Raw genomic sequence first — 18,998 nt, forward strand, 5'->3', positions numbered from 1 at the left:
GACTAAATGGCTGCATGTATTCCATATTTTCAGTAAAATAGCTGAGCAATTACTAGGGTCTAATTTGTCCAACGTTTATTGTGAGGATAGTGCAAGAGAATTGGACAATATTGCTCTAGTCTGTCTATTCTTTTATTGATGGTTGAAATGTGGAAAGCCATTCTTTAAGGTTTGTAGTTAGCATGTCCATTTTTATAGATTAGGTCAGTGGTCCCCAAACTTTTTCAACCCGTGGCTCCCTTGACCTATTGGCAGTTGGCTGCGGCTCCCCACTGTGTTATTTTTGTTTTAGCGAGTGGGGGAGAGGGGTGGGGGGGCTTATAAAACCGGCCTCTGGAGTTCTTCCATTTTGTTCCCTCAAAAATACTTGGTAGGAACTATGAAGGTATTATAATCATAGGTGCAGCAAAATAAAAACAATATATAACAGTTGTTTAATAAAAAAAAAATCTTTCATTGGTTAAGACAGAAACAATGCTCTTCAGCACTGTGGTCTGAATAATGATTTTCTTTAAAACTATGTTTTGTTCCTTAAAAATTGCCTCCAGCACAGGGAGCTCTCCTTTAAGTCATTCTGGTTGTCAAGGAGCCACTTTTGATATATAAGAATGCAGCTCCACTAATCAGCTCTACTATATTTCACTTTCAAATACTTTACTAAAGTACTTTAATAAATGTTCCAGCAGCCACCATTATCTTAACTCTGCTTCTGTCTCTTCTAGAGTCTTTGCACTCTCCTGTCTCAGACCTCAGTATTTGTCTGCAGTCTCTGATTCCTTTTCACTACAGTTGTGTGTCACAGTCCGTGTCAATTCAGTTCTTATTATGGTACAAAACTCCGATGGAGGTCCACATAACACCATATCAAAAAAGTAAAAACACATTTATGCATTAAACATGTTGCATACTATCACAGTTATAAGAACTTATTCATACAGTACAGAAAATGTTAAAAAGGCTTCCCACCAACTAACATTAACAAGACTAAAAACAGTGCCCTTCAGGATTAAATAAAATATATTATTAAAACAATACCACAATTTCCTTAAAAGTGACACCGTAAACATACTTAATTCCAACACGTGCCTCTGTTTTTATTTCTGCATTGCTCATAGTTTGGGTTAACTGTTCTGACAGAAAAGAGCAATTCCTGTGCTATTTTTGCATGTCACACTGCCATCTAGTGGTACTAGAGGGAGTTTCATCTTAGCAAAACATGTTTGAAAGCCAGCTTGAAAAACAAAAGAAATTACACTCAGAATATTGAGGCTTTACGCCGTGGCGCCCCTGGGTAGTTTTGGAGGCGCACCAGGGTGCCACGGCGCACAGATTGGGAACCTCTGGATTAGGTGGAAAGTAGGCCTGGTTCAAATTTAAATTACACCATCGTAATTTGCATAATTTAGGCGGTTTTGCACCTTGTTTGCTGTATGCAGTGAAAATTTACCATAAAAAGTGCAAGATGTTGTAAAATATTACAACAAAAGCACAGGAACAACAGCTGGTGTTCACCATGCTCTTGTTTACATGCATCCTCATGCCAAAAACTGATGCAAGGATGCATTTTTCTCTATAATAATTTCATGTAATTATCCAAAAGCAAATTATGTGAATTTTCCCACACCCTTAGGGGATGGCGCCCCAACAATTCTGTCCATGGTTGTATGCATTAACCTCATTAATGATAGTCAGCTGAGCCAGAAAATCCTGTTGCTATGCATCTAGAGTAGGTTTGGACTCACCCATAGAAGTCAGCAAAAAGGATTACAGGGAGCAAACACCTAATTTAGCTATTTCTTCATCTAGACATAAACTAATGCTCAATCATACATTATTCTAATTTAGTTTGTAATTCTATTTTTCAGGCCTCTGTCCAGAACTTCTTACGTCCAGAGAGATCTGGAGCACTATAAGTTAGCCACCTTTTATGGTGATTTGAGTTGTACTACCAGGAATAGTTGGTATCTGGAGTACCTTCAGAGGTGCCTTGTGCCAATGGCAAACAATCACAAAACATTACATTATTGTGGGATTCAACACAAGCAGAAGGTTTGAGGGTTTAGTGGATGGTCTAACAGGTCCACTCTGAAGTCCACTATGAAGTTACAAGGACTTGGTGTAAGATAACTCATCACTTACATCTCTACGTGATTAGTTTGCAGCTGTTTTAAGGTAGATGGGACTAGAAACACATGGCTTTCCAGACTAAAATACATTGAGTTACATTTTCAGGTGATGTGGTGTTATACTTGTAAGAGAGGAAAGATCTACAACAAGCTCTGAAGGTGGTTGAGAAAGGGTCATCCAGCATATTTTTGGCAATGTGAGGTTAACTGCAATGTGCAATACTTTATAGGGCTGGGTACATAGGACAAAAGGGAGAAAGTGGAAAGGAAATGACCATTTGCTGACATAGAAGCAAGTAAGGAACAAAGGCATCAACAAGGCAACACATATGTTCACCTCAAACTCAACTTATGAACCCATCACAAACTCCAACAAAGACTTCCTACTCCTGCCCCTCTTTAACATGTGAAATCCAGGAAGAGATGTACTTAAAATTCAATCTCTGACAGCTCGATAGAGGAGTTGCCACTCCTGAAATAAAATGATAATGAGTGCGCATTTTTTCTAAAGCTTGGACTTTGCAGCAGAAAATAGTTTTTACTCGTGAGACCTCTCATGATAATTTTGTGTGCTGGAGAGGTATGGTGGTGAGTTCAGATGGATTATTTAATAGACTGGCACTTTTATTTAAATTTGCCTCAACAGGGAATCAGTATAGCTCAAAAAGAAGAGATTGAAGTTGTTGAATTTCTTAAAAGATGAGAGAAGTCTAGTTGTAGACTTTGAGCATTTTAATAGAAGATTACGGTTTGCATGTTAGACCAACATTACCAAAATTCAATTGTGACAAGTTTAAAGCATGTGCTGCAGATTCAGGAGACCAGGTGATATGAATGACTTGATTTTTTTTCAGAGCCCTTTGGTAAATTTTGTCCACTTTTTTATTTTGTGTCTGTGAGAAGTCATTATACGGAGGGTTAAAGACTGATGCCTAGAGAGGTTACTGAGGGTGAGTGAGAGACAACATTCTGCAATACTCAATTGTTTTAGCAGTTCTTGTTTGAACCTATTTTATTTGTGTTTTAGAGAAAACAATATGAATTCAGTATTATGAGGACTTAGAGTGAGGAAATGTCCAATCATTTGGGACTGAATATTTACAAGAATGGATTGGAGTGCAAATATATCAAGTGGAAGCTGTAAATGAATCTGACAAAGACCATGTATATGTGTTTCAAACCCCCATCCACTATTAGAGACATAGCCTGATGATTGTGGAATGCAAAATTGAAAGGGTGAGGAATTTTGCGCACTTGAGTGTCAATACTGCTGATACTATGTTATGGGCCCCACAAATTATAAAGATCAAATTGTCTTCACAGCATAATTCTTCAACTGTCATAAAGATATGTATATTAACCTCGTTTAGGTTTGTTTCACCTGTATTGGTGGTCTATCACGCCAATGCATTTGGTGGGGCTCTTATCTAGTGTGTGAAATAGGTTTCTTAGCAGTCTGGTCGATATGCCCCAGAGTGCAACTTTAAATCCTCTAAATTTAGATATAGGGGTAAAGTGTTTTGCCCATTCTGCACAAATTAGGCCACTTACATATTGCTGTACACTGTGGTCTATAAGGGAGCTGGAGTCATACAAAAGAGGTCTGCAGGATGTAATAAATTTAGACCAAGTGTGTGATTCAACGTCTGAAAAATGCTAGTTGTATAAACCATGTCTCAGTGATTAGTGTGACAATCTGAATTCAATTATGACACTTGCAAAAACAGGTTAAAACAAAATATTTGGAACATGTACTGGAGCAATGAACAAAGACATAGCAGTATTATAGAAAGGTATCTTGAGCAAAAGAGTGATTTGAAATGGAAGGCTTTTCTTGATGATATGCTCTCAAAGGCTGCCATACAGATATCCTTGAAATTCAGACATGGAATCTTACCTCTGCAAAGCTTCAAGTGTAAATGGTCAACATGCATTTATAGGAACCGAAACAACATTTGTCATGTTTGGCTACGGAAGAGTGAAACAGAAGAACATTTATTTTTTGCATTGGTTACATAGAAGGTGGCTAGCCCTTATTTGTCACATGGTAGGTATGACTCAAAATGAAGATGCTCTTTGAATACTTAGATCTGATACAAGTGGTTCTATTAAGTCTTATTTTTCATGACATTTAAGAAAGAAAAAATGAGATGAATTATGCACGTTATTCAGAGGCTTTTTAGGACTTTTACATTATTTTGATATGTGAATATATGTTTAAGTGTAGTTCTAAATGGATTGTATTTATTTATGTATTTTGGTTTATGGAGAAATGCTCTGAAATAAACATAATTATGACATAAAGTAGAAATGAGGTTTTAATGTAAATTTGGGTGTTGCAGAACTGGTGCATTATTATCCTCATTTCCCCACAAACTACACATACACATCCTATCTATATACTAATAAAAAGTGTTGGGGCTAAAGTAGAAACCTGCGGTAGCCTCTCATGATGATGGCAGACTATGAGGTATTTTCTTCAATCGTTGCTATGTGGGATTGGCTGGACAAAACAGAGGAGAAGCAGTGTAGCACTGAAGCATGAATACCAAATTGTCAATGCGTGAGATCTCAAAGTATTAGGAAGCAGAAGCCACTTCATGCACCATTTAATGGAACTCACCTAGCATTGATTATGAAGCAGTTTCATTGCAATACCTGCACTGAAGCCACACTGGTGAGTGGTGTGGAGATTTTCAGGTTTGGTGAAAACAGTTGTGTGGAGATTTCACTGTTTTACATGAATGTGGGAGACTAGACAGCAATCAGTCAAAACATCCAGGTTGATATTGGGATCTTGAGCAAAGGTTTATTTAGTAGTAGTTAAGCACTGGAATTCATTGCTCCATGCATTCATCTACAGATGGATATTCTTGCCTTACAAAAGAAATCAAAACATCTATTTTTAAAATGCAAGCTCTAAGCAATAATTTGCTTAATTGTCATCATTATACTTCTGTTTTTATCTTTATGAAGTTCCATGAATCTTATGGGTATTCAAAGAATATATAAATACATTCAGCTAGTGCTGTTTACAATGCTGATAAATTCTGATACAGAGTTGGGGACTAAAATTGCAGTCATCAACTTTCTGGCAGAACTCTGCGCACATTAGTGCACCAAAACCAGTGGCAGGCCTTGTGTCATACTTACGGGGTCATTGATTGTGCAGGACCTCTACCAATAATCAAATGTCTCCAACTACTTAGCAATTGGGTATATTACAAAGTAAGTATTAAAAAATGCCTTGGTGATCATTATGTGTATGCAGAGTTTGGTCTGCATGTCTATGTGAGCGTATGTGTGCTTGATTATATGCATGTGTGTGGATGTATGGGTGTGTGTGTGATGGTTTGCTGTGCTCAACACATGTTTAATGTTGGCCCTGACTTAACAGTAACAATTCCTGCAATATCATAGGAGTCATCGAACACACAAAATGTGATAGGAGAAGTGCTTGCAATTTGTCTAAACAGTGGCAATCGATCGGGTTAGCATTCCAACCCATCATTCTTTTGTCCGCCATGCCATCTCAGATTAGATCCAGCTATGTGCAAGTCAGTCTTATCCCTGGTCCAATAGGAGTGGAAAAAGGTGATAATCCAGAAAGACATCCAGAAATAACTTTATTGTATAACTAAAAAGTGACCTGGAATTCTAGTGCTTAAGATAACTAGGGTAGAAACAAAAAATAATAAACTGCTTCTCTCAGTCGTGGTGCAACCAAATTAGGTGACACATGTTACACGGATAAATAAATCTCATAACTTCAGAAAATACCAGTTGGCTAAAAAAACAACTGAGAAGACCCACACTGCCAAATGAAATACTACGGTAGCAAAACAAACACTTTTTTCAAATGTCTTTTGGGTAAGCCATGTTGCTAGTTCTATAATCCAAGTTTCATTAGCATTTCTGACATATAGGGGGTCATTATGACCCCCGCGGTCCCGGACCAATGCGCCGGTGGTGGCAGCAGTACCGCCAACAGGCTGGCAGTGTCCACCAGGCACATTATGACCGTGCCACATTCGCCACAGTCATACGGCCGGTACCGCCAGGCTACTGCCAGGCAGCCGCCTGGCGGTCGTAATCCGCCAGGGCAGTGCTGCAAGCAGCGCTGCCCTGGGGATTATGAGTCCCCATCCGCCAGCCTGTCGAAAGGGGGCCCCTGCACTGCGCATGCACTTGGCATGGGCTGCGCATGGGCCCGAGGCACAGCCCCATCGTGCATTTCACTGCCCGAATTACAGGCAGTGAAATACGCGACGGGTGCTGCTGCACCTGCTGCACATCAACATTGCAGCCGGATCGATTACGAGCCGGCTTCAATGTTGTTGTGACTTTTCCGCTGGGCCAGTGGGCGGAAACGGTGTTTCCATCCGCTGGCCCAGCAGAAAAGTCATAATCGGGCGCCAAGCATACCGCCAGGTATTGTGGCACCCACAGCTTCAGCCATCTATAGAAAAGACCGGCGAAGTCGCAATTACCCCCATAGTGACATAAAGGTCAGGATATAGTGGAACTTATCTAACCCAAAATTGCTATGCTATCACGATTTAAGGAATACCAAGGTATTCTATTCAACTCCAGAGGATGAGAAGTTGGAGGACAAGTCAGCTACCAAATGTCAATATATCATGAGCAAATGTTCTGGAGGAATGTTGTTTTAAAGGGCAGTTGAAACAATCAAACCTGTATTGAAGAAAATGTTACTTGCTCGGTGTTTTTTACGAAAGTGCTATATAAATAATTATGTTCCTGGTTATGGGACAGTTCTGACAATTTATAAACATGTCACAAGAAATATGGAAACAACTTCGATATCAGTCAATAGCAAAGAATGGGGACATAGGAAGGCACTCCATGCAAGTCATTGGAACCAGCATTGGAACATACATCAATTAACTTGAATTGGGAAATAGGAAGTACAGCCTGCAATACATCTGACCTGAGGCAGTTGTTCAGTTGTTTCCCGCTTTGTGCAGTGCAGCTTCAAATGTAACCTTTAACTAAACCATTTGGGACCAGATGTACGAACATTTCATTTTTACAAGATTCTAAATGCGTTTTTGTGCGACTCACAATTAGAGACTCACAAAATGAAATGTACTAATGCCTCTCAGACATATTTAGTGATTCCCAATGGGGTTTCTAATAACCTACCTCATCAATATTCATGAGGTAGGTCACAATTTGCAACCCCACTGGGAATGGCCGCAATCACAGAGACGGTGGCCTGCAGGGGACAGCAGACCACCATGTCTGTGACTGATTTTTAAATAAAGCCCCGTTTTCCTTAAGGGAAAATGGGATGCATTTCAACCAAAAAAATGAAGTTAAAAAAAAAAAAGTTAAAAAGTTTTCTTTTCATTTTTTCAGAGTAGGCAGTGGTCTGTGGGACCACTATCTACTCTGAAAAAGTACTTTTGCTTCCATTCACAAATGGGGGGGAGCCCCGTGGGGATCCCTTCACGTTTGCGAATGGGTTACCACCAACATGAAGTTGGTGGTAACTGCGATTCTTTTGCGACTGCATTTACAGTCATAAAACAATCTTACATACCACTGAGACATGTTATTTGGAAGGGAAGCCCTCGGCACTCCCCTTCCTAATAGCGACTCGCAAAGTAATTTGGCGATAAGATAAATAGATTACTAAATTGCAAAATAGAAACTGCGAATTGGGCCATTTGCAACGTGAAAATAGCTATGTACATCTCGTCTCTGGTTCTTGAAGAGAACATTTGTAAATTAACATAGCCTTGGTTTTCAAACAGCATAACTAGGTTAATTTGTAGACCATGTTTAAATGTTATTTAAAATAAAAGCAAAATACGTAAATGAATCTGGATGATTTAGTTTCAACGATCACACATTAAACTTGAAACTACTATAAAAGAAAGAAAGCAACATCTGCAAAAAATCTAAGGCTCAGAGGAAAATTGATGGACAAAATATCAGCCACAGGAGAAAAGAGTAAAACATGTAAGCTTCAAAATATAGATTTAAGCTTGATTCCAAAAACAAAAACCACACCATCCATAAGTACGAAGTAGCACTATTGTTCCACATGACGAATTTGGAGAAAAACATTTTGATCATACTCCATGAGACTGCTGGGGTTGAACTACTTTCAATATGAGTGTGTCCCGTTCCTTTGACCACTGAACTCAAGACCATCCAGACTCAATCCTTGTGAAAATGTATTACCCCAAACTGGGAGTTGTGTGTATATGTATGACCAGCATTATCCTCCAATCTTCAAATCCATCAAAACAGAATCGCGAGAAATCTTGCTCATCGTTCAAGCCATCAAATTTGTTTGCAGAAATGCAATGTACATGACAATTTGGCCAGTGGTGTGGGTCCAGCATGTAAAAATTATATGCATAATGTAATGCACGATACAACAGAACCAAGCCTGCCTGTGAACTGCCATTCAATAATTCTGACTATTTGTGATGCACACTTTTAAAAAGAAAAGGGTTCATGTAAGGTTGTCTTTCTTCCAATCATATAGATGTTGACTGACTGAAAGGCAAGCCAAGGAGAACGATTTCACTTCTATTAATTCCAACTCTAATGCAAATTTTACCTACTGTGGAGCCTCTATCAATACATGCTGTTCAAATATTGTAGTATATATCTGCTTGAAATTATTTTACATTTATCCAAAATCATCGAAATTTTATAAAATCTAGTTGGCATTCAAATTGAATATGTTGTTTATAATGCAATATAATTAAGATTTTAAAACGGCTTTTCAATGAATGTGAAATTGTATATTTGGAGTTCATATAAATAAGTTTTCTACTCTTGAGAAACTAAAACATGCAACAATATTTGGAACAAAAATTAGAAATAACAGAGTTCAAAATTGTATCATCAAGTGGTGGTTTAAAAGTTCTTAATTGACGTGTTAATAGATTTTAAAATCAGGAAATAACTTGCAGCAAAATAGGAAGGCAGGAAAATAATTTCAAAGATGTTACTCACGATAAGACTTTGCTCTCGACCCATTATCATGACAGTCCTGTTAACTGTGCAAAGGAGCTGAGCAATTATCTCTTGAATGTGTTGGTAGGTTGAGGCCTGTAACATACACGAATTGTATTAGTTACATTGGTAAAACAAAGGCAGACGCTATTTTTGAACTTTAAAAGAAAGCATTACCTAGTGAGCTGTCACATCTTGTACGAAACATACACTCATCCTATAGTTTATTGGACATTGCTGGACTATGTAACTGTTACAATGAGAAGGAATACGCGAAATAGAAACTACAATACAACAAAAATACTGTGAAATTCGATAGTGGTAAGCAACAAATGTACATCAAAAGTACAATAACTTGTGGAAATGAAAAGCAAACTAAAACCTTTTAACTGGTGGGATCCTTTCTCGAGCACCGTATGGTGACGAATAATGAAACAGCAAAAGCCCCAACAAGGTCGATGGTGGGGCAGGTCATTTGACTGGCATCACTGGCAAACCTCTACTCAGGAAAATACATTTAAAGCCATGTTTTCTGACCTGGCGTACCGGGAGCAAAAGAGAATACATTGCATAACGGTCTCATAATTGGCATTGTAGCACACACAGGTGCGCTACTCCAGTGGCATCCCCTCCCACAATCCATCCCCAACAGACAAAACGAACTGGACCACGGAACGCTGTGTACATATGCCTTGGGGATTACACTGTTAGCTTTGAAAAATAATTAGTGGTGCATTTTGAAATATGTTAATGCTTTTTCACTGTTGGTAGCTGAATTCTCCTCCCTCAGTCTTAGCTGAAGGCTCAACTGAGACTCGGATGGCATTTTTTCTCTCTTCATGAAGTACCATAAAAAGAGCAGCCTGATTTAGCAAAAAGATCTTTAGTGTGGGCAAATCAAGGAGGCTGATTGTCGCGTTTATCATGAGAAGACACAAGAAGTCTGAAGTAATTATAAGCGTTTATTCTTCAGAGATGAAGGACAGCACACGGCTTTCACACCATACGTAGCTCATCCCGGCAACAACTGCTGTAACTCGAACGCGCCGGTGGAATGTCATGTGCTTCCAATAATAACATTACACATTCCAACATAACACATCTCCCCAATAAATAACAAAACAAAACAATCTAGAAGAGGAATAAAGATAATCATAAATAGAACAACCTAAAATAACAGATAATAAAAATATTTAGCAAATCCAACTAGTAGAATTCAAATCCTGTTCAACCATGTAAAATACCTTAATTCAGCATGTAGTCATTGAAAAGTTTTAGTAGTCTGATGTTTCTCCTACTTAATATTTTACAATCATCAGGATGTGATATTTTGTCATCCTTAGTTTGTGACAACTGGTCAGAGCCAAACATCTGTACTGCGTGACTGCTCCAAGATATCATTGTCAACATTGTCATCAACAAATTCTACATTTCCAAAAACAAGACTGGAATCATTCAAAACATTCCCCAAACCATCTTCACCAAACCACCAGTTAGAATCTTGATCTGCCTGGCATCGATACAACATGATGTCTCTGCTGTTGTCGACAATGTCTGGAACAGTAACTAATGCTGCGTTCCTTTTGCTCCACCATTTACCGTTTTCTACCATAATGGCTTGTCTGGAAACCTTAACAACCCTAGCAGTAGGGAAAAACTTAGAACTACCTTTCTTCAACCTTTTAGGCCTTCATATCTTTACTAAATCCCCAATATTGAATGACATATCCTTCGTTTTATGCAGCGCATCATAACTGACCTTACTCTTTGATGCTGCAATACTGTATTCCTTATTACACTTGCATCAAGTAATCTGTTAGTGTTGTGGGAACACCATAATCTTTTGTTTACCATTTTCATAATCCATTTTTAGTGGCAATCGCCAACTGAATGGTCTCCTTAATCATTCTATTAACTCTTTCTACCATACCTTTCCCTTGCGGACTGTACAAGACCACAGTTAGGTGTTTAATTCAGTGAAAGTTAAGAAACTGCTGCATGACCCCTGATTTAAACTGTACACCATTGTCCGTGACTATTGTTTGGGGATAACCTTCTCTATAAAACAAAGATGATAGTAAATTAATGACAACCTCTGTATTAGGCTCTTGCAAAATTTTGCACTCCATCCATTTAGAATAATAGTCAGCCAAAACAAGGGCATACCTCATCGTTGTAGGTAATTCCCACATGGGCCCCACAAAATCCATTCCCAGCTTCTCCCAACCGGACATAAAGGAGTATTAAAGACCCTAAGAGATTTGTCAGCCTGATTACAATCTGGACAGGCACCAACCCACACATTAACTTCATCCAATCCCTTACCACCAATAAAACTGACAAATCCTTTTCCTCATGCTTGTCATGCCCATATGACCGTGGTGAGCCATGTTGATTAACCTGTTTCTGAGACTGCTGTGAGGAACTAACATGCCACCACGTAAACTAAATCATCTTCTAAAGACAATTCATCTTTGACTTTATGAAACAACTTGACATCTTCTCCATCACACCTCTCCTGTGGCCATCCTTTGACAATATATGTATTTAACAAGTTTAAAACAGTATCCATGCCCACACACTTTTGTCATTCTTGTAAGAAGATCGTTTTGATAGTTACCACAACTCCATCAACCAACCCAACCACAAATTCAACCTCCTCTGTCAAAACACCCTCCTGGTTATTTAGAGGACATCTGGACAAGAAATCTGTCCTGGTGTTACTCGCTCCTGAGGCGTGTTTCACCGCAAAATTGTAGTCATACATTCTGGCTAATAATCTGACTAACCTTGGGCTAGCTTTACCTAGATCTTTAACAGTAAGTAATGATACCAAAGGTTTATGATCTGTTAACAGAGTAAACTTATGACCCCATAAATAAGTGGAAAAATGTCTGGTTGCCCACACACAAGCTAAAGCTTCATGCTCAATTGTACTATAATTACCTTCTGTCTCAGATAAGCACCTAGAGGCAAACGCTATAGTGCATTCTCTTCCATCAACCTCCTGCGATAACACAGCCCCAAACCCAATTCCACTCGCATCCACAGTAATAATAGGCTTAACACTATCCATAAATGAATGCAAATCGGGCGTCTCAATAATGAGATGTTTCAGGTTAACAAATGCTTCATTATCTTCATCATCCCAGACTTACTCAGCACCCTATCTCAACAGTTTCCTCAGTGGTTCAGTTTGTAACGCAAAATGCGGAATTGGCACTTGAATAATATTCACATGCCAAGAAAAGACCTAAGCTGATCTTTATCTTGGGGTTCAGGGCTTAATTTGACTGCATCGACCAGTTGTAACTTTGGGCTGATATCAGTCCAGATACAACATGGTCTAGATAGACCACCTCAGACTTCATGAAACTGCTTTTTTTTTCCAGGTCTCAAGACCATCCTGAGGGTACTTTGGTCTCTCCACCCTAGAATGTTGTAACCTTTCTTTGCTACTTAAATCTTCGTAACAACGAATTTTCCTGAAATTGAGTTGAATTGTTGAAAAACCCAAGTAAATCAATACTGTGACCCCCAAAACCCACAGTGTGGATGTCTGGTGGTAACAGTGGATTGTTAAACCATTCAGATTCACACAAAGTCTTTATCACAATCGAAATAGGTGACCCAGAATCAACTTTAACCGCAACCTTGACATTGTTAATGAAAATATCACATAATGGGTCACTAATGTGACTTTGTTCCATCTCCAACATGTTAAGTGACAGCACCACGCGGCTGTCAGCGTCAATGGAAAAATCAAGGGTGTTAATTGAACTTTCCTCCTTTGGAGAATTGGACCTAAAAGTACTCCTGCACACGTTTGCAAAATTACCAATTCTTTTACACTAAAGGCAGGATTTGTTCACCGCAGGACAATTTTTAGCATTTGCCATGTGGTTGTGCGACCCACAATGGAAACAAACCCTGAAAGAACTAATTTTCCCATCTTTCTTTGATTCTTTTAGAGTTGAACCAGATGGTTTATTCCTAAGTGTAAGTGCACTAATAAGTTCCGCGGCAGTCAAATCTATCTGTGCATGAAGCTCCTACAATGCCCGGATAGACCTTTCAATTCCTCTTGCAATTTCCAGTGCCTTCTGTAAATCTGGATCTCAACAACATAAAAGTTTCTCCTGAATACGTCTATCACAACAATTGACTACCATCTGATTTCTAAAGTAGTTATTCAAATCCCAATCAAACCTGCAAGTAGCTGGTAGCACTCTCAACTCTGCTAGAAAAGTATCTATTGACTCATGTGGCGATTGTTTCCTGGTAAAAAATCTGTGTCGTTCCACTATGATGCTCGTTTCATCCTTGAAATGATTCTCCAATCTAGTGACTGCTTCCATATATATGTCCCATTCTGTATTCAGACCTTGTAAAATAGTTGGTAAATGATAAAAATTGTGTTGACCTTCCGCTCCTAAACAATTGTAGAGTAATGCAAATTTTCTTTTAGGTGTACATTTTTCACCATCAATTGCTGTTAAGTAACTGTCAAAGTTTTTGAACCAGTGTAAACTTTCATATTTTCTAATGACTGGTTCTGATAAAAATGGTGGTGGTAAATTAGCATTTTGCATGTTGTAAGAGTTGACAATAAAACTTATTTTATAAACTTATAAAAATTGAAAAATATTTTTATTATTATTCAGGATTACGCTGCCTCAGTATTCTGTGCTCACACATTTATTTGCAGCAACTGCATGCTTCAGAGGAGAGCTTTGGGCACAGGCACGTTTTTATTTACAAATTAAGCACTGATGAAAATGTTCAAATGACAGAGGTTAAGACATAAAATGGATGGTGTTTCTTTTAGTTGCTCAGTAATTAGTGTGATTCTTAATTTGTCTCTGAAAATAACTGTCACAATAGATTTGGACACTCCAGCGTAATGTGTACAAATGTATTTCTTTGTCATAAAGATCCCATTACTCTGTGGCTCTGTCACTTAGGTGACCTTTGTTGATGGAATTCATCGTTTTGATGTGTAGATTTACAACTAAATGTAGACTCAGTGGTGTACTGTGAATCAATTTATGACTGAATATTTACTGTTATTGACTTTTTGCCTGTTGTGGAGATTGCCACTACAGAGAGCCCCTATAGAAAGTAATAGAGATTTTTAGGAAAATGAATTTTGGATTAAAAAATAAAGGCAGTCTTTTATTGCCAAGTAGCTGGACTATCAAAAATATGAAAAGTCCTTACAATAGGTAATATTGCAAACTAATAAACTTAGGAAAGAAGCCGAATACTGGGCATTCTGACTTAACAGACTACCACACAATGGAAGAGCTCTACACAAACATGGCATCCTACAAAAGGTGATGAGAGGAATACTTGAAAATAGCATAACAACTGGCAATTGCTTGGGATAACAATCCAAGCCATCATTTATTAACATAGTGCCACTTCAGATTGTGAATAACCATATGCAAGTCAACCTTGGTCCTGCTCCAACAACAACAGTCTAATCCAAACTGCCAGGGCAGGCCTTCTCTGAAAAGAAACACAAGCTACAGAAGACTAGTTTCAGCCTATTTCAACTTCTTCAGACAAATGCAGCTTGATTCCTGTACACATTGTGTCCACAAGTTCACAAAAGGTGATGGAAGAAATGCTTGCGAAAGTTGATTTTCATTACCTTTTACTTGCATCTTTATGCTTCTTGTTGCACTGTTATGAATGGCATGATTCAAGAGAACCCGTGTAAGGGTTACATTTGCAAGGCTAGAAAATGATGATCAAAAATTATTGGGATTACCAATTAACAACACAAAAAATTATCCTGCACTTAGTAGTCTGTTGAATTGTCACCCTTCTTGTAGCTATGTTCTACCGGTTGAATTTTATGAGGAGTACAACCTGGCCCCCACATTATTCAGATGAAGAAAGAAGTGCTTCTCCTGAGGTCACTACCTCTGTCTTTGTGGGAGGTTATCATAGTTACTCTAAAGAAGCTAGCTAAGTCACCCAGCATGCTGCAATTTGCATAGACATGGCCATTTTTGCTTAGATCATTGCCATGAGGTGGCTTCCTTACCTGCCTGGTGTGGACCTCTATGACCAGTTAAGCTTTATTTTCTGTAATATGCTCACTCTGTTTTCTATCCTTCTTCAGGGTCAACCAGAGACATGCAACACAGTTGTTTTTCTTCAGAGAGCTAAGACATTTGACTATGTGGAATGAAACTTTCTAATTATGTCACTCAATAAGAATGAACGTCAGGTATTTGCTTCTGAAATATGTGGGGCCCTTTTAATTACAGCTAATGGTGTATATATTTGCATCCCATGACACATATATGGGTACTCATCAGAAATGGCTCTTGTCTCTGAAAGTATTCAACTTAGCCATCAGCCTGCTTTCTTGTGAGTTTCATTCACACCAAGGTCTCCAATTCCACACTGCTGTATACGTGCACTATTAGATATTGATGACTTTCTGCTTTATGGTACAATTCTTCAAAAAAATGAGAACCACATTTCCCAGGAGATCTTGATTTCAAAGGTATGTCTGGCCAACACAAAATTGGGCCAAGTTTGAGCTATTTTCTCTAATGTCTGATAGTAAGTAGTACACCTTGGACTTTTTTTCATACTGACTATTTGGGTACATATGTACATGCGATGTCCTGGTGTTAATTTAGAAAATCTATGTGGTAGTATTGCATAAGGTTACTGACCAGGTAATGTGGTGGATTGTGAATCGCTTATCTCCAGTGGATCATATTACCCTGATAATGATTCTGCCTAAAGTTCTGTCTCTCTTCCTAAATGCCCCATTCCTGCTACCCTAGATACTCTTTGGATATCTTTGTTCCTGAATGATTAAACTGGGTTGGACCGGGACAGGAAGCAATCTAGTATTAAATGGAAGATATTATCTCTGTCATACTCTACTGGAGGCTTCTGAGTCACAGACTGCCATTTGGTCAAGAAGTAATTGTTTACTTTATTATCACTGACTGCCTCTTCATCCACATTTGAGAGTAGAAAGGGTTGTGACATTGCCTTTTCCCCTGGAATCAGTACAGGGCTCTCAGCGCAGCAGACCTTTCATTGAAATAGACACAGCTGCATGCACAAATTAGGTCTGGCATAGGGGTTAATGTTCAGGGCAGGTCAAGAAAGACTTTCTTACCCATTTCTTCCCTTTGCTAACATCTCTTCATTGACCCTCATATGGAGGTAAAGTGGCCCATCAAATGACTAAGGGGCATATTTATTTATACTCTGTTTGCGCCGAATTTGCGGCAAAAAAATGTACGCACATTCGGCGCAAACCGTGCACCATATTTAAACTTTGATGCTCGAGCCCGCGGACGTCAAAATTCCTCTGGGAGACTCATTTTTTGGATGCAGGAAACTGCCTTGCATTAATGACATGCAAGGTAGGCGTTCCCGCCCAAAAATGACGCCTTATTTATACTCCTGCGTCATTTTGATGCATAGGAGACGGCGGGCCTTAAAAAACGGTGCACAGCCTGATGTGCGCCATTTTTCAACGCCTGGGTCAGGGCAGGCGTTAAGGGACCTGTGGGCTCACTTCCATGGTCTCTGACCATGGAAGGAGTCCAGAGGTGCCCTTCCCTGCCCCCAGGGACACACCATGCCACCCTCGCCCACCTCTGGAGGACACTCATGGATAGGGTGACCCATCCCAGGTAAGTACAGGTAAGGTGAGGTAAGTATTTAAAAAAAAAATTAAAGTGGCATGGGGGGCCTAATTTGGGCCCCCCTACATGCCACTGTGCCCAATGACTATGCCCAGGGGACAGAAGTCCCCTGGGCATGGCCATTGGGAAAGGGGGCATGACTCCTGTCTTTGCTAAGACAGGAGTAATTTCAATGGGGGTTATGTGTAAAAAAATGGCGCAAATCAGGTTTGAGGCATGATTTTTGCCTCAAACCTGACTTGCAGCATTTTTTGACCCACAACCCCCATTTTCCCCTACGCCGGCGCTGCCTGGTTTGAGTCATTTTTTTTTACTCAGACCAGTCCGCAGCACTGACTAACGTCATTCCTTAAATAAGGCGCCTGCATGGCGCGTAGGAATGGCGTTAGCCGGCGGTAAAAAATTTCATGCAAACCAGCACTGGCATTGGTTTGCGTCAAAAAGTATAAATATGGGCCTAAGTTTGATGTTGGTATTCTGGGTGATATTTCAATGTATGTCTTTAAATTCATTTCAGGAAAAGAGTGGCTTGTAATCTCTGATATATTTTCTTGTATTATTGATTATGCACTACACTATGGAGAAATATCTGGGTGTATAGATGGAAAAAGCCTGCTGGATTGTTTTTTCATTTTCATACTTCTCAGTCTGCAGTCTGATGATGTGTTGGCTGGGAGTATGCTGAGAACTACCCTCTCTTCCATGTTATCATTTGCAAAAATATAATCCTAAATGGTATAAACTAATAATTAATAACCCTAATAGGGCTATATTGTTGTAGACAATATTTGAGGAATGCTATTTATATCAAATAATTTTCTTATACCACAGCATTAAGGTGATAGCAATGAAAAGCTCATTCTGCATCCCCAGTTTCATGACTGAGCAAACAAAGGTGCAAGGATTAATCATACTGTGCATTGCTCACTTATAGCTATCTCCTTAGAGGACAATGTGTGCACCTTCATGACAAGTGCTACAGTATCCGAGACTCATCTTCTGGCTTTCATGCAGTGCAGGCTCCCTGACGACTTTTGCCCATAACTTGTGCTCCCACAGGTTTATGACCCACAGTGTGTCTCGCTATTGAGGAAAAGGCTATGCCTCCATCCTCCTGAAAGACCTGGAACACTGGGCAGAGGTAAATGAGATAATCCTGTTTTGCCAAACTGGTTTCCGGGCAAATTCCTCAACAACAGAAAAAATAGTGGCATTTTGTTCTTAAATTCACCAACCCCCCCTGAACGAGCCACCCCCTATGTGTGTTTTTATTTTTACAATTAAGCTGTGTTTGACTCTGTGTATAGGAACAACTTATAGTGGAAACTGCAGGGATAGAGCATTCAAAACAATCTGCTGAAAGCAATAATATCATCATATACTTCAACCTGGGTGAGGGTCAAGTTATCACAAATGGATGTCACAAGGAAACCCCCCACAAATAATGTTTTAAAGTAAGGGTGCAAACGTATTATTCAATCTGTATACAGGGGGCATGTGTTCAGTACTGAAAGAGGTCAATTTAATTCAGCCAAAAATCACTGACACTAAAGTCACGATATTACAATACGCAGATGATATTGTCCTCCTTGATCACTGAAGAATAGGGATCCAGAAAGAACTCAGTGCCCTTCATAATGACAAACGGGCCAACAAATTGATAGCAACTGGCTCCAAAACAAAAGTTATAATCTTTAGTAGACCTCTCAACAAAATGAATTATGTCTGGAGCCTCATCCGATTAAAAATCAAAATCACTTACTCATTTATGAGAGTTTGGCTGTCCTCCAAGGGAGAAGTAAAAATACACCAGAGCCATCTTTAAGCAAAGGCAGAATTAATAATCACCAGAGCCTGCCAACTCAATAACTCATTAGAAAGCATGTCCACAAACGCAATATGATTCATAATAGGGGCAACACTCCTCCCCACGATCCAATATGGACATGAAGCCTGCCTGGGGCAATTTGCCAAAGCTATGGAAAAATTGCAATTTGAAGGGTACAAAAGGGATATGTAAGCTTCCACCAAACACACGTGGCTGCCTGGTTAGGTTGGAATTGGTCTTGGAGGGATAAAAGTGGGCGAGTGTTGCAACCTTTTTAAAGTACTATCACAGGATCATAAAGGTACCACCTAAGTCCCTGAAAGCAGTCCTCCAGCACATCTTTAAATTAAAGGA

General features: G+C 39.3%; 1 protein-coding gene across 1 annotated transcript in view; it reads right to left on the reverse strand.

Moving 5' to 3' along the window:
- DOCK2 (dedicator of cytokinesis 2) overlaps positions 1-18,998 on the reverse strand; it is a 2,133,690-nt gene that overhangs the window by 1,204,760 nt on the left and 909,932 nt on the right. Inside the window, exon 27 of the mRNA XM_069199340.1 lies at positions 9,126-9,221. Coding sequence (XP_069055441.1) covers positions 9,126-9,221 — 96 coding nt within the window. The remainder of the gene's footprint in view (positions 1-9,125; positions 9,222-18,998) is intronic.

Source organism: Pleurodeles waltl, chromosome 7 (assembly GCF_031143425.1).
Source record: "Pleurodeles waltl isolate 20211129_DDA chromosome 7, aPleWal1.hap1.20221129, whole genome shotgun sequence".
Taxonomy (NCBI): Eukaryota; Metazoa; Chordata; class Amphibia; order Caudata; family Salamandridae; genus Pleurodeles; species Pleurodeles waltl.